Source organism: Salmo salar, chromosome ssa15, assembly GCF_905237065.1.
Source record: "Salmo salar chromosome ssa15, Ssal_v3.1, whole genome shotgun sequence".
NCBI lineage: Eukaryota > Metazoa > Chordata > Actinopteri > Salmoniformes > Salmonidae > Salmo > Salmo salar.
Window position 1 is genome coordinate 76,114,751 of NC_059456.1, and position 16,575 is coordinate 76,131,325.

Genomic DNA, 16,575 nt, shown 5'->3' on the forward strand with positions numbered 1-16,575 from the left:
AGAAGGGCCTTCGTCAGGGAGGTGACCAAGAACCCGATGGTCACTCTGACAGAGCTCAAGAGTTCCTCTGTGGAGATGGGAGAACCTTCCAGAAGGACAACCATCTTTGCAGCACTCCACCAATCAGGCCTTTATGGTAGAGTGGCCAGACGGAAGCCAATTCTAAGTAAAAGGCACATGACAGCCCGTTTGGAGTTTGCCAAAAGGCACCTAAAGACTCTCACACCATGAGAAACAAGATTATCTTGTCTGATGAAACCCAGATTTAACTCTTTGGCCTGAATGCCAAGTGTCACGTCTGGAGGAAACCTGGCACCATCCCTAAGCATGGTGGTGGCTGCATCTTGCTGTGGAGATGTTTTTCAGAGGCAGGCCCTGGGAGACTAGTCAGGATCGAGGGAAAGTTGAATGGAGCAAAGTCCAAAGAGATCCTTGATGAAAACCTGCTCCAGAGTGCTCAGGACCTCAGACTTGGGCAAAGGTTCACCTTCCAACAGGACAACGCAGGAGTGGCTTCGGGACAAGTCTCTGAATGTCCCTTGAGTGGCCTAGCCACAGCCCGGACTTGAACCCGATCCGACATCTCTGGAGAACTGAAAATAGCTGTGCAGCAACGCTCCTCATCCAACCAGAGAAAAATGGGAGAAACTCCCCAAATACAGGTGTGCCAAGCTTGTAGCATCATACCCAAGAAGACTCAACAAAGTACTGAGTAAAGGGTCTGAATACTTATGTAAATGTGATCTTTTTTTAAATGTTTGATACATTTGCAAAAATTTCTAAAAACCTCTGCCATGTCATTATGGGGTATTATTGTGTGTCGATTGATGAGGGGAAAAACGATTTAATCCATTTTAGAATAAGGATGTAACATAAAATGTGGAAAAAGTCAAGGGGTCTGAATACTATCTGAATGCACTGTGTGTGTGTGTATATATATATAATAGCATCAATAAATAATTGTAGTTCATTTTCCATTACATTTGACATTTAACGTCAGAGTGTTGAGAAACAGTTAGTAGAGCGCTCTGTCCCGTCACAGTGCTTTTCTCCCAGCAAGGGCTCTAGAATTTCTAGGGGGAGTCAGTAGGGCACCGGAACTTATCACCAACACTCCAAGCCTTTCCTTTGCAGAAGATAAACAGGAACTGATGACTTTCAAAGCATCTGCCCCTGAGGGTAACAATCTTTGCTTTGATTTCTTGCATCACTACACATTCCCCTACTTCTGATAGGGGAGCTCCCATACACCTCAGAGTCCCACCAGCCTCCCCGTTCCATCTCTAGACCCTCCTAGGGCGCCGGGGGCCGTGGCTGGCCCATCTCAGGTGCAGCGATGTGGAAGACGGAGCCGATGCGGAGGAAGAAACGGCGTAGAACGGCACGGAGCTCTGGGATCAGGTCAAACTGCATCATCTCACACAGGTGCGGGTAGTAACAGGAGGCATGAGGCTTGAACTGAAGAGGGGGAAAAGAGCAGGCTATTTAGCATCGAAAAGCTATATGAAAATTAAGCTTCGAGTGGAGTGTGATGTCAAAGACTGAATTGTTTGAAATATGTCCAAAGTTGAAAGTCAACATTGTTTGTTTAAATACGACCAGGTAATACACCTGTTGGTGGGATTTGCAAAGGGGAAACATTTGTTAATCAAAGTCAGAATGACCCCTAAAGCTGCATACTTCCTGTTCATATCCGATTGATATGTGCAGAAACTTGTTGGTACCTAAGCAACCTTCCTTTTGTTACTCAAATTTACATTTTAGCAATTTAGCAGTCGCTCTCATGCAGAGCGACTTACAGGAGCAATTAGGGTTAAGTGCCTTGTTCAAGGGCACAGACAGATTTTTCACCTAGTCGTCTCGGGGATTCGAACCAGAAACCTTTCGGTTACTGGTCCAACGCTCTTAACTGCTAGGCTACTTGCTGCCCCAAATCAACTTGAATATAATTCAAGAAGTAAGAACAATGCTCAGGTTAACTGATTGGACACCCTATACGGGAAATCTACACTGAACCCGAGAGTCTAATTCAGAGATCCTTAATGTAGCCGAGGTATCCCAAGGCCCCGGGGCTGTCCCTGGTCTGCCTGCACACATCTGATGTCCTCTTTTACATACCCAGGTCATTACACAGACAAACTGTCAAATAATCTGACTCCTTCCTCTACGGAAGTCAAATTCATTGCCTAAGGGGAAAAGAGGCCAATGAAGGTCTGTCCTACTGCTCAATAATCAAACCATTTTCACTATTAGGTTACTCCAAATGGACATCAGGGGAAATGGACAGTCTTCGTTTCATCGCTTTTACTGACTTGGGGTAGATAGTTGAAATGGTGCTTGCAGACAGTCCCTCACAAACAGTCTTCATAGGGTAATATTACCATTTTAAAAAACAGATCAATCTTGTGGGGCAAATATTTCAGTCCATGTGTATGTAGTGTGTGTAACTTGTGAATAAATGAGTGTGTGCCTTGATGTCGGTCAGTCGAAGAGTCCTGGTGAGCAGCAGGAGGAGCAGGCTTGTCCAGGCCTCTCTGTGGCTCTCAGAGGTCAGGCTGATAAAGTAGGCCAGGGCCTCGCTGCACACGCTGAGGAGAGGACAGGACACACAGGACCAACATTACCACATATCTCACTGCCAGAGGGGGAACACCCCCACAAACCATTGATGAAGAACCTATTACAGATGGGCCAATCAGGAAGACTAAGGATGACATGATGTAATCACATTTACATTCAAGCTAGTCTTGTTGTTCAAGTAGCACAAGTAACTTTTACAAATTGAACAATAATAATACATGGTCTTTATATAGCGCTTCTCAAGGACCCAAAGTCACTTTACAATTGTAAAGAGCTTTCACAACATGATCCCTCTCCCTGTCTTTCCCTCCCCCAGGACACTCACAGCAGCAGTCGTGTCTGGATGTCAGGCCAGGAGTCCTGGAGCTGCCGGTCACAGTACATGCGGAACAGAATACGCAGGCTACAGGCCAGGCTACTGGTCTCCTGCTTTAGCAGATTGGGCTTCGACTTCCCCTTAAATCCTGAGACACAGAGAGAGGCAGACAGACATATGAAATTAGATGGACATACCACAGAGATGACAAGAGCATCCTGTATGACAGATCATCTGAACACACCAGACACACAGACAGTTGAACGCACCTGCTCTCCAGAGTGCAGTCCTCTGCTCGTTGTTAGAGTTGAAATCTCTGGCGAAGGTGTGTGACTCCAGCAGGCAGTCCAGCAGCTTGAAAAGGTGCTGGGAGGAGAGGTGTCTGTACATGCCCTGCTCCCCCTGCCCAGGGTCCCCTTCCTCTGCAGCCTCCTCCAGAGCATCCCTCTGGGAGAGACATAGCACAGAGTCTAGGTCAATCCTCCAACAACATACAGTACACCCAAAACACCCTACTAAATTGATGCATAAAAGCCCTGATTAAATGTGAATAAGGGTCATGACTTCAGTTTCGAGCCATTGTAGTTTAGCTCCATTATGACAAACCTGTGCAGCAGCCATATTTTCGGCATCTTCCTTCTTGCTGGTTGCCGGGTAGAAGACAATGTTGTCAATGGTCTGGATCAGCTCCAGCTGCACCACACACTTGATGAGCAGTCCAGCAAACAGCTTCTGGTCTGACACTCCTGCCACAGACACAGAGCACAGCGGGATCAGGAAGACAGATAGGAACCCATGAGAGACTGAGGTCAAATGTGGAAAAGTGGAACACGACAAGGAGGAGGATGAGGTACATATAAAGATAGAAATGTGAATTGAGGTGAGAGGGTCAAAAGGTTTCTGTAATTCGTTGCATACTGGCATGGGGTTTACCCTTCCAGGTCTCATCGCTGGCAGTGGACATTTGGCTCTGACCTCCTCTCTCTGACAGGGCTCTGTCATAGCTGCTCTGGGATTGGGTGTCAAAATCTACATCCTGTAGTAAGTTTGAGAGAAAACAACTCGTGACACGAAACAAAACGGCAAGATACTTATTTTCAAAAGTCAAATCACTGCCATATACTCATGTGTGTCTATAGTTAGTCAAATTAAAGCTATTGAGCCCATCTGAAGCTTCATAAATGTTGTTGTTTGCCCACCATGTGTTTCCCATCACCAGCCTCCTCTTCCTGACCAGCTGGTCGCCATGTCAACAGGCTGTTGAGAGGAGAAAATAGAATGTGCACATCATCAGTCATGTGGTCTATTGTAGGAAGGGTTTCCTGTGTCCATGACTTACCATGGCCCGCTGAAAGTTCTGCTCATGACTACAACATCTGACATCAGACTTGTTCTTGTAATGCAACGCAAATACAAGATCAGCATCTCTTACTATAACAGTGCGTTTTTGGTTTATGTGTGCAAATAAATATTTAAAAACACATTGAGAATTACTGTTGGATGCCTGTGTATGGTGATGGGTTGCAAAAGTGAAAACATCAGGGTGACAAAACAGCCAGCAGCAGAACTCACGCGTGTGGGCTGGTGGTCTGGAAGATGTCCAGCATACAGGAGCAGGTGACGTTCCACACCTCTGGGCTAAACTTCTCCCCATTCAGGATGACCAGGTTCTCTAGGCAGTTAGTCCCTGACCGGGCCAACTGCTCATTATCTGGGGTAGTGGAGAGAAAATAGTGGTGCCATTCACCATTACGTCACCCAACTTCAAATTCCTGGTAAATGTTTCACAAAGAATATTACAGTGAATACAGCTTGAATTGAATTAGTTAAGTGTGTGTGTGTGTCAGCTGCTCTCTTTTCCACCCTCTCTCTGGTGTGTGACTGTATGAGTCAGCTGCTCTCTTTCCCCCCTCTCTCTGGTGTGTGACTGTATGAGTCAGCTGCTCTCTTTTCCCCCCCCTCTCTGGTGTGTGACTGTATGAGTCAGCTGCTCTCTTTTCCACCCTCTCTCTGGTGTGTGACTGTATGAGTCAGCTGCTCTCTTTTCCACCCTCTCTCTGGTGTGTGACTGTATGAGTCAGCTGCTCTCTTTTCCCCCCTCTCTCTGGTGTGACTGTATGAGTCAGCTGCTCTCTTTTCCCCCTCTCTGGTGTGTGTCTCTGTATGAGTCAGCTGCTCTCTTTTCCCCCTCTCTCTGGTGTGTGTCTCTGTATGAGTCAGCTGCTCTCTTTTCCCCCTCTCTCTGGTGTGTGACTGTATGAGTCAGCTGCTCTCTTTTCCCCCTCTCTCTGGTGTGTGTCTCTGTATGAGTCAGCTGCTCTCTTTCCCCCCTCTCTCTGGTGTGTGACTGTATGAGTCAGCTGCTCTCTTTCCCCCCTCTCTCTGGTGTGTGACTGTATGAGTCAGCTGCTCTCTTTTCCCCCCTCTCTCTGGTGTGTGTCTCTGTGTGAGTCAGCTGCTCTCTTTCCCCCCTCTCTCTGGTGTGTGACTGTATGAGTCAGCTGCTCTCTTTCCCCCCTCTCTCTGGTGTGTGACTGTATGAGTCAGCTGCTCTCTTTTCCCCCCCTCTCTCTGGTGTGTGTCTCTGTGTGAGTCAGCTGCTCTCTTTCCCCCCTCTCTCTGGTGTGTGTCTCTGTATGAGTCAGCTGCTCTCTTTTCCCCCTCTCTCTGGTGTGTGACTGTATGAGTCAGCTGCTCTCTTTCCCCCTCTCTCTGGTGTGTGTCTCTGTGTGAGTCAGCTGCTCTCTTTTCCCCCCCTCTCTCTGGTGTGTGTCTCTGTGTGAGTCAGCTGCTCTCTTTCCCCCCTCTCTCTGGTGTGTGACTGTATGAGTCAGCTGCTCTCTTTTCCCCCTCTCTCTGGTGTGTGTCTCTGTGTGAGTCAGCTGCTCTCTTTCCCCCTCTCTCTGGTGTGTGTCTCTGTGTGAGTCAGCTGCTCTCTTTTCCCCCCTCTCTCTGGTGTGTGACTGTATGAGTCAGCTGCTCTCTTCCCCCCCTCTCTGGTGTGTGACTGTATGAGTCAGCTGCTCTCTTTTCCCCCTCTCTGGTGTGTGTCTCTGTGTGTGTCAGCTGCTCTCTTTTCCCCCCTCTCTCTGGTGTGTGACTTGTGTGAGTCAGCTGCTCTCTTTTCCACCCTCTCTCTGGTGTGTGTCTCTGTGTGAGTCAGCTGCTCTCTTTTCCCCCTCTCTCTGGTGTGTGTCTCTGTGTGAGTCATCTGCTCTCTTTTCCCCCTCTCTGTGGGGAGTATAGGACCCACCTTGTCTGACACACCACTGCAGCTGAGTGAAGATGTCAGCCAGCAGGACCTCACTGAGAGGCTCATAGAACTGGGTGAAGACGTCACAGATGGCGTACAGGGCGTGGTTACAGGTCGTGGTCATCCACTCATGCTTCTACGATAAGTCACAAGACACAAAATACACACAGGCGACCAACACAACAAATCACGAGGTTGAGTGAGTGACTGATGCAAAAGCCAGTGTTCATTACAGAAATGCCTACTCAAAACAAACAGTCATACAGTGGAACCAATGACAATCCCTACAGCCTCTCACCTCCGTCTGCTGCTCAGGGAGCTTCATGTTGTCGAAGATGCGGAAGACGATGCGGAAAAGGTCGTGCCACCAGTGCTTTTCAAAGGTGTGTCCGTAGCTCTTCATAATCTCAAACATCACAGTTAGACCCCTGTGACAGAAAGACACACACGTCAAGCGTACATGAATTTCTATTGGGCTCAAAGGATTACATTTGTGGTGCCTCTACACATGTAGGGTGAGCTACGGGTCAGATTCCTTACCTTGTCCTGATGTCCAGCTTGCAGCGGTTGATGATGCAGGACAGCTCAAAGAGGATGGGGAACCAGCCTCTCACCCACACCCGGTCCCCTGGGGCCACATTCATGTCATCACTGGTGTACTCCCGCAGAGCCTGGGGACAGACAGGGAAGACCCATCAGAGGAACATTATCATGATGGACTGGCACCATCATGTACTTAACCATGATGCAAATAAAGAATCCACTCCAAAATGCTGTTCGGTTGCAGGCTTGATTAGAAAGCACTTTAGTACTTTGTGATCTAGGTTTGGGATGTGCTTTGGAATTCTGTGGGATGCCTACCTGCGGCCGTTCAGCCACATATTTAGCACAGTGGCGTATGAGCCGGATGGCCTCCATACTGGTGTCAGGGAAGGCAGCGTTGCACACAAACTCAGACAGACACTTCACTGCATCCTGGAAGGAGTCTATGGCTGCTGCAAAGTGCTGCTGAAACGTGTTCACTGGAGAAGAGAAAGGAGAATTATTATCAAGCAGTCCATTTCTCCACCGAGCTGGCCATGCCCTTTGAGACAAAACAATGGTTGAGCCCCAGTCCTAAAGTGTCGGTACTCACTGACTATGTGGCCAGTAGTCTGGAAGGCCAGCTCCACAATGTTCTCGTCGTGATCCGAGGCGGCCTGGTGGAACACAGAGAAGATGTTCTTCCAGCCGGAGCGGATGTTGGCTGCCTGGGAGTTGACCATCTGGGCCACACAGCGGATCACCATGTCCCTGATAGTGGGAGATCTGTGGAGGAAAGACAGAGAGGGACAAGGAGTCAAGTGTTTGTAGCGAGTGTGTAGGCTGGATTTGGTTCTGTGCGGGCAGGGTTTTTCCCCATCATATCCCCTAGATTGTTCCAAATGACCTCTGCGTCTCTCCTTCTACTCCTCTCACATTTTCCTCTCTCAATAACTCTCCCTTCCCCCTCTTTCCCCTGGTCAAGTCTCTACCTGTTCTTCTTCACAATGTGTTCAAATGGCCGGAGGAAGTCCTTCTGGAAGCGGAAGTTAGCCAGCTCTCCTTTCTCCAGGAACTTCATGGACAGCTGCCTCAGAGAGTCCACCGCAAAGATGGCCACGTCCTCGTTGGGGTTGCAGCCCACCTGGTGGAGGAGCAGACGCACAGGCATAGATCCACAGTCAGTACATAGCAGGGCACAATACATTTTGTTTTTGCGACCCTTTTGACTTGGCTGTGCAAGTAAAAAAATGTACTTGACACATCAGTGCGAGCTGAACATTCATTGCATGGTCACCTCACTCAAAAGTTCCAAACGTCCTATTTTTTGGGGTGTCGAAAACCAGTATAGTGCATTATCCTCATGATTCCTGTAATGAAAGTGTCCGCCCTGCCCCTGGGCCCGTTTCCCTGGGGCCTGCTGCTGTAATGAGCAAGCCACTCTCTCTCCCTCTCCCCCAATGTGGACTCCAGGATAGAGAAAAAAGGCTTCTGATTGTAGAACTTTTCAAAATTCAACTGCGGGAAAATACCTACCTTTGGAGGTAACTACTGTTGTTCTCAACTTTCTGTGGATATCATTTGTATTTGTCATCTCTTTAATAGAGTTCAACAGCAACTGTAACAGCAACTATACAACCAAGATATTTGATTTGGCTTTAAGATACAAAGTGCAAGTAGGCCAATGCGAGTGCATAAGGTAACAAGCTACAACTACAAAGTCTTTTTAGGACATTCATTGGACTTAGATTAATACATGATTACTAGCAGTAGGTTTTATATTTAGTGTTCCTGATCTAGCTAATGTGCATTGAGCTTTCACTTCCTCATGTGGTGAATTAGCCTATGATATTAGTGCACATAAAGATTCATCTCTTTTGATCAACAAAATTCTGGAGGCCTATTTCAACAGTACAATATAACAATAGCCTATTGTCAACCCACAATTCATGACAATCACTGGATTAGGTTGCACATCAAAATATCTTGGATCATTCATTCCTGCTTGGACATGTTAGATGAAACAACTTATTTATTGAATAGCCTACCATCTCAGTAGTCTATTACACAGTCTAAAGCGCTGTCAATTACGTTATAAGGTGATTTAGAAAAATCTATGTTGTGTATGCCGCAGAAAAAACAAAATGGTGTGACCAGACCAAATCATGGGCTGGTGCCACCAACTGAAAAAGATAGTAGCACCATTACAGCCAGTGGAAAATGTTAGTCTGGAGGCTTGATAGACTAAGTCTCTGCACAATCAGGTTAGATTAAAACATTTAGACTACTGCTGGACTAACAATTCTCAATGGACCATCTCAATTTAAAGTGTTTCTTAGTCCAGGAATATGGTTCCAGGACACCTTCCTTCCTGAAGATAGGAGCTCACCTTGTTGAAGTGGTCTCCGATGACCTGCCAGATGCGTGACCACTGCAGACGGATGCGGTTCATGTTGTAGTAGGAGATCTCTACTATCTTCTGCAGACTGAACATCCTCGGCTGGTGAGTAGAGGCTAGTTCATCCATGGAGACCGCACACAACCACCGCACAAAGTCCACTAGGAAAAGGACACAGGACAACAACATCAGTAAACGCACGCATTGCCAGTCAGATACACACACACACGTGGAGAAACACACAGATCCACTTACCAACTGCATTTCCATCCAGCCTTGTGGAACCAGTGAAGATCCTGCAAACAACAAACACAGGTCAGATTTACAAGACATGTACTTCCAAAAATCCCATGGACATAAATGATAAAGAACAGATGTCTGCAGCCATGGATGTACGTTGAACATGCATCTCTCACCTGTCTACAGCCACCACCACGCTCTGAGAGCTGGTCTCTCCCACTGACTCCTGGATATGAGCCATCTGCCTCCTGTCTGGACCTCCCACCAGGGTCCCTGCAACAAGAAACCCATTTCAGACACACTATTTAACATATTATGCCATTTAGCCAACACTTTAATCCAAAGTGACTTACAGTCAAGCGTGCATATATTTTACACACGGGTGGTCCCGGGAATCGAACCCACTATACTGTCATTGCAAGCTCCACCAACTAAGCTACAGAGGATAGGGTGTCCAATCAAAAATCCATCTTTGACCAATGGGTAAAATGATATGTTGGGTAGATAATCCTCTAAGAAAACCAATGGTCCAAACCTCACGTCTCCATCATACTCCGTTCAAAAGTTACTGGACTTTTTACCCTTGTAGGATGGCCAGAATTAGGGTGACTACATCAATGGAGTCCAGAGAAAATAAATTGGTCGAAAATCAGTCAAATTGCATCTCGCCAGCTAGGATGGATTCTATGCAAGAATTAAGGCCACTGGCTGACTCACTTTCCCAGTTTGAACTCGTCATCTTTCTTCTCGAATCCGCAGGATATAAAACAATATAGGAGGCAAGAAGGATATGGATTTTGAAATATAGTATTTTCATATTTTAGTATATACGCTTTATTTTTATTTGAAATTCCAATTCTTTAAAAAGTTTTCCTTTAATGATATGTTAGAGAAAGACCCCACTGAACGATTTAGAACATGAATATTCATACTTGTCTTGGTAAAATGTATTTCTATAACATAAGGAAGTGAAGTTTCATCACCAAAGTGCATTTTCACCCACTCTGGGCAGAGTTGGTGGACACCGTTTAGAGGACCACATCTTCACACACACACACACACACACACACACACACACACACACACACACACACACACACACACACACACACACTAACGGTCCCTGATTTTCAAAGCCCTGTGTGACCTACCCAGTCCCAGGGGCATGAACTCCTCTCCCCCGGTTGGGAAACCCTTGATGCCGGCCTGACTGTCCCGGACCACTCCAGAGATGTAGCGTGTCTTCACCCCCGTGCCAATCAGCTGGGCCAACTCCAGCTGGCTGATACACCGCAGGATCTGCACAGAGAAACACAGGCCAAGGGTTAGAGGTCAGCCTCCATGTTCTGTTCATGACGTCTCTACCAAGTCAAGTGCTATGCTCTCCTTCCACTGGATTTGTTTGCATAGAGACAGACAGATATATGGGGTGGATATCTGACTCACAGAAGAGGAGATGAGGGGCAGGGTTGGGAAAGCCAGGTTGGGAGAAGCCCTGACCTACCTCATGCCAAGAGTTGCCCAGGTAGTTTCCATCTGTGTGGGCCACAGTGATAAGGGTCTTGATGGTGTCAATGTTCTTCTGCTTCATCTCAGTGATGCTGGAGCTAGCTGTGAGCAGGGTGAACCGAGCTAAGGCTTGGACATAAGCATCCCTCTCCAACTGCACAGCGCCGAAGACACAGACAGACGAGTCATTCAAAGAAACACAGACAAAACAGGCTTTTCAAGGAGTTTCAAGTTCATGTTGAGCATAGAACCATATGTTTGATGGGGGGTTAACAAAATGAATCCTATTCCACGGATAGTAAAGGGTGTTAGGATGATACATTCAATTATTTTGCTGTGGCCTCTGACCAGCATACTGAAGATACAGGTGATCCTGATGGCACAGCGGATCCCCTCCAGACACAGAGAGGCCACATCCTGGTCATCACAGTCCTGCAGCCCCACGCTGAAGGCTGCCAGGAGAGGGGTCCACGCCAACTGAAACACACACGCAGAGCACACACTTGAATCCTTTCCCTCCGCGAAGAGCATTGGTCATACAGACACCTTCTGGCACACATTCACAAGCATTACCCATCCCAGCCACTGCAGATGGTGGTGCAGTAGTCCTAATGAGGTGATACTATAATAGTATATGCCATTTAGTCCATTCTTTTATCCAAAGAAACTTGCAGTCATGCGTGCATACATTTTACTTATGGGTGGTGCCGGGAATCGAACCCACTATCCGGGTGTTGCAAGCACCATGCTCTACCAAGTGAACTACAGAGGACATAGTCACTACGAGGGTGGCTCTCCAGTACCTTAAACATGGGCCGGACGTGTTCCAGGTGGGTGGCGCTGAAGAAGGGAGCCTGGGCGTGGCTCACAGCCTCCATCAGGGCCTTGGCTGTCTTGGCCATCTGTTCCATCTCCACGTTATATAGTAGACGACGCTGCTTCTCAGTGGCTACACCTGAAAAGAAAGAGAGAGTGCCTAGATTATCACATGACCAACACATACTCTTCACGGTAACTTGTGGCCTTACAATTCCCACTAAGCTGGGTGGTGTAGGTGTTCAGTTGATGATAATACAGTTTTAGATCGTCTGTCACAGAGCCATATATTTAGAGCGTTAGGACATTGATGTTTCTGAATTCTGATGCATTTACATGACACTACAACATTCTATGGCAGACATGTAGGCTCACCATTAACATTAATTATACTTCACTTGTAAAGGGCATTTCCCACGCTCAATGCTAATAACACTGGGAATATTTAAACAATGCTTCATAAGCAATGCTTCATAAGTGAATGCCTAGGATGAGAACAATATTCCCAATTCTACAAGTTGTCCCAACTCTAAATATATCTGGCTCTGGTTTGTCATATCCCTGTTATCTCTACTTACTGTGCTTGCTAGTCTTGGGTGTGATAGTGTGCTCCTTGCTGTCCTTCATGGCGATCTTCTTGCCAGCGATCTCATCGTATATGGAGGACAGGTACTCCTCAGGCAGGTCCTTACTGTCATTGATACCACGGTTCATTTTGATGTACTGCTCCTTGGTCATTTTGTTCTTCACCTGTACAGGTCAAATAACGGTGAGGAACAACAGTGAATACAAATAACTGCAAGTGCGTGTATGGATAGATGAATAGGCTAAATAGACTGATTGGATGGTGTTCTGACCTGTGGACTGTGCAGGTCGGTGGTGAGCATGATGATGGAGTAGGCCAAGACGTAGGCTGTGTCTGCACTGGCAAACTCAGTCTGTCTGCAGGGGCAAGAGGTTAGGGCCAGTTGAGGAAACAAGGTGCTGCATCAGTAAACCACTGGAAATTACATAATGAATATTCAAAGAGGCTACACGTCCACGCAGTATCTATAATTGAGGATGTTCTCGATGACATGTTTCCAGAGCGTGTATGCAAACTCAACTCCTCCCCCTGCTGGTAGCAAACAGTCACTGACATGTCTCCCTTACCCCTGGTTACACTCCAGATATCGGGCAGCAAACTTCTCCATGAGCCTGTCAATTTTCTGGGCCTCTCCGGGGAGCCGGAAGCCCTCCAGGAAAGCCCTCAGAGCAGAGACAAAGTCCCGGCCACAGAAGTCCAGCTGGTCCACATAGCTGTACATCACCTCCTTGTTGAAACGCACGTTCTCCCCCAGGTACTCCCCCACCTGGGTCTAGAGAGAAGAGAAAGGAGAGATGGGGAAATGATGAAGAGCTGTGTCAGAGATAGGAAACTCTGACAAACCTTTTTATTTATGTATTTTATATAAATATAACCATGTAAAAGGTAGAACTAATTCTAATTTACAATGACAACCTGGCATTTACAATGAAGATCTGGCATCTACAATGACAACCTTTTCTCGTACAAACTCGAGTTCGAACACATCACAATAACTTCCGGTTGTTGCATTCATGTTTGTACAGTGATACAAGGTTGTGGTGAGGTGCTCACTGTGTCCAGGCGCTCCTCTTGGTGCAGAAACTGGGCAATGTCCTCTGCTGTGTTCCCCAGCATGCCTTGGTCTTGTAAGAACTGGACACCTCGCTTGGGCTTTTTGTTGAAACTTGAGAGATGGAGACAAATAATCTATGGCTACTACAGATATACTGTATAACTAGATAGGCAGTGTTAATTTTAGCAGCCATTTTAGATTTAGTCTTATAGTCTTGACTAAAATACCTTTTAGTCTTAGTCATATGTTAGTCATTTCATCCTTAGTTTAAGTTATCAGTTGACTAGTCAGTATTTTAGTCACATTAGTCAGTGTATTTTCCCCCATTAAATAATTCATATTTAACTTCCATCATGTACACATTAAGATAGCCTGGTTCAACTAGGCCTACTATCCCCTCAAATAGCTGGCACACTGCTATTGTAGAAGATTGTAACCAATGCCGGCCATGATTTACCATACAGGCTACAAAGCCTTTCCTACAGATTAAACAATTTAGGCATACAGAGCTGTTTCCCCCCAATCATAACCTTACAATGAGGGTAAATAACAGTGATTCCCTTAAAAATGGGAGAATATACAGTTTCCAACAATGTCAGAATTATTAATGTGATACTGATATTCAGGAAATAGCATAAACATTTCAAATCGGGGGGAAATACAACTGCACTGGCATTTGCGGACCGCGAGTGTGGCAAAACAGATGAAAAACAGCACAGACGGAAAAATAGAGCTTATGTGATCAAAGCAAAAATAGCCTATGTGAAAGTAAGAGAGTAAACAATTGTTTCTAGTTGAGGTAGGTTACAATTGAAGTGTCCATGCTGTGCGAGTGACTGAAGTGAGCGAGTGACTGAAGTGACCACCCGGGAGCTGTGTGGGAGTCAGGCAGATCAGTTCAATAAGAACGCGTACCTTAAACACGTTAAATCTGCCAATAAGAGGATTGCATTAAATATTCTGCATATCTGGACAAAACAGATGAAAAGGAGCTTCATGTCAAATTGAATGTGCATTAGTCTCATGTGGAATTCTCGTCTAGTCACATTATTGCAGTGGTATAAAGTACTTAAGTAAAAAAACTTTAAAGTACTACTTAAGTAGTTTTTTGGGGGTATCTGTACATTACTATATTTGACAACTTTTACTTTACTACATTCCTAAAGAAAATGATGTACTTTTTACTCCATACAATTTCCCTGACACCCAAAAGTATTCGTTACATTTTGAATGCTTAGCAGGACAGGAAAATGGTCTAATTCACACACTTATCAAGAGAACATCCCTGGTCATCCCTGCTGCCTCTGATCTGGCGGACTCACTAAAAACATGTTTTGTTTGTAAATTGTCTGAATGTTGGAGCGTGCCCCTGGCCGTCCGTAAATAAATTAAAACTAGAAAAATGTGGCTGTCTTCTTTGCTTAATATAAGCAATTAAAAATGATGTATACTTGTACATTTGATACTTTGACTCAAGTCGTTTTTTACCGGGTGATTTTCACTTTTACTTGTGTCATTTTCTATTAAGGTATCTTTACTTTTACTCAAGTATGGCAATTGGGTACTTTTTCCACAACTACATTTTTGTCACCTAAAATGAAAACTCATTTGTGACAGTTTTTTTCATGGCATCTCGTCTCAGTATCGTCATTAGCTTTCGTCAGGAAAAATAGGTGGTTGACGAATATTTTTCATCAGTTATTGTTGACGAAATTAACACTACCTCCCAGACTGATACTGTATATAGACAGAGTAAAATAAAGAAAGTCAAAGGGAAGGACAAAGTGTGAGACTCACAGCTCAATGCCGTGCTCGATGACGTCCTTCTGTTGTTTGATGACCTCATACTGTTCTGGGTGGTCAGGCTGGGAGGACTGGACACTAGATGACATGGTGGAGTCCAGAGAACTGACGCTGTCTCTACGAGACGCCAGGTGGTCAGGAAGCTTCAGCTCCGGACCCTCACCATCTGACGGCCGCTCCTGGCCTGGGTCACACACAAAAGGGTCAAGATACACACTGTTTAGGCTGAGAGGTGCTGCTAGACACACACACCACCTTGGTTTCCGTTAGCCGTTAATTGAAGGCTTTTGACCGGTAAAATAAAATCAGATAAATACAATTGTAGCCGGCCAACTTGTCCAGGGATGCATGTCATAAATTCAGATTTTGCACTTCAGCACCATTGTCTAACTCCTTGCGCACTGCTTTTACGTGCACACACCTGCTGCTGAGGAAAGAGAGAGCGAGGAGCCTTGGGTACTGTTGATTTTCAAGATGGAGGCCTAATGAAAGTAAGATAGTATGCCAATAGTGAAAAGCCTAAAAGGGGAATGTCCTCCATAAGTACAAGTTTTAATATTGTAGTGGACAAATATGACAAGAACGTTGGTGCGGCCAAATGCAGGCTACTGTGCAATCCGCTATTCTGGTAGGATGCATTTTTTTTACTTTATTTTTTCCCCCTAATATTTATAATTATTTGTTTCATAATTATTATTGTAGGCCCATGTATTAATCTAAACCATTTCTTTAAATATGCAAGAGGGATTGTTTTTCATTCAGTTGATATATTTTCGTTGGCTAAATTAAGTTCGAACTGTCTGTGCCCTCCGTATTTAATTTGAGATAAGTTATAAGTAGGCTTGTTGTAATATAAATATCATTAGCTTATTGCAGTCATTTGTTGGGTACGGTAGGCACTAGGCTTTCTTGGTAATTGCTGCAATATAGCGTGTTCAAAACTTTGGTGAATGTTTAAACCAGTTTGAAAGTGTTTTGTTTCATTCTGTTGAGTCTTTTTCTTTTAACAAATTAAGCTCATATTGTAATGTTGCGTTTGCCACAATATAAGATCCAGCTTGTATTTTCCCTATAAACAATGGCAAGACTTAGATTTGATATGAATCTAATAAAGTTTAGAAACATTTGTGAAGGTGTGATGTGGCTATTAGCCTTTTGTACTGCAGGCCTAAGAAGAACTGACTCCGACAATTGCACTTGAGGTTGAATGTTTTACGCCTACCAGAGTAACTCCTATAATCTAACAATATAATGCTTATCTTTAAAGCCAATACATATAATGCCCTGATGCATTTAGTGCTGAAATCTCCAAGCTGAACCGTGAAGTGGACAATTGTTGTAGTAAAGTAAAAAAACATTAGGCTATACATTCTTGCATATGCTACACATCGAAACACAAGGTAGTGTTTTTATTATTTGTTAAAGGCTGTTTTTAAGGACATGTAAAATGTGGCTCATTTGGTCAATATCCCTCGTTTATTGATGGTGCGGACGGATG

General features: G+C 45.2%; 1 protein-coding gene across 2 annotated transcripts in view; it reads right to left on the minus strand.

Annotated features, from left to right (window-relative positions):
- Positions 1-970: 970 nt before the first annotated feature.
- Positions 971-16,575, minus strand: part of LOC106572111 (ADP-ribosylation factor guanine nucleotide-exchange factor 2 (brefeldin A-inhibited)) — a 37,951-nt gene continuing 22,346 nt past the window's right edge. The window contains exons 14-39 of one of the 2 annotated variants that reach the window (XM_014145962.2): positions 15,072-15,261; positions 13,274-13,385; positions 12,787-12,992; positions 12,492-12,576; positions 12,213-12,384; positions 11,622-11,773; positions 11,167-11,295; positions 10,814-10,972; positions 10,461-10,608; positions 9,486-9,582; positions 9,325-9,365; positions 9,061-9,230; positions 7,664-7,815; positions 7,285-7,457; positions 7,011-7,171; positions 6,690-6,820; positions 6,448-6,577; positions 6,150-6,285; positions 4,469-4,607; positions 4,096-4,153; positions 3,830-3,932; positions 3,503-3,642; positions 3,166-3,343; positions 2,906-3,044; positions 2,471-2,588; positions 971-1,458 (exon numbers count right to left, since the gene is read on the minus strand). In XM_014145962.2, the coding sequence (XP_014001437.1) occupies positions 1,294-1,458; positions 2,471-2,588; positions 2,906-3,044; positions 3,166-3,343; positions 3,503-3,642; positions 3,830-3,932; positions 4,096-4,153; positions 4,469-4,607; positions 6,150-6,285; positions 6,448-6,577; positions 6,690-6,820; positions 7,011-7,171; positions 7,285-7,457; positions 7,664-7,815; positions 9,061-9,230; positions 9,325-9,365; positions 9,486-9,582; positions 10,461-10,608; positions 10,814-10,972; positions 11,167-11,295; positions 11,622-11,773; positions 12,213-12,384; positions 12,492-12,576; positions 12,787-12,992; positions 13,274-13,385; positions 15,072-15,261 (3,584 nt within the window). In that variant the 3' untranslated portion in view covers positions 971-1,293. Of the gene's footprint in view, positions 1,459-2,470; positions 2,589-2,905; positions 3,045-3,165; positions 3,344-3,502; positions 3,643-3,814; positions 3,933-4,095; positions 4,154-4,468; positions 4,608-6,149; positions 6,286-6,447; positions 6,578-6,689; positions 6,821-7,010; positions 7,172-7,284; positions 7,458-7,663; positions 7,816-9,060; positions 9,231-9,324; positions 9,366-9,485; positions 9,583-10,460; positions 10,609-10,813; positions 10,973-11,166; positions 11,296-11,621; positions 11,774-12,212; positions 12,385-12,491; positions 12,577-12,786; positions 12,993-13,273; positions 13,386-15,071; positions 15,262-16,575 lie in introns of both variants that reach the window. The other variant, XM_014145961.2, reaches the window with a different exon arrangement.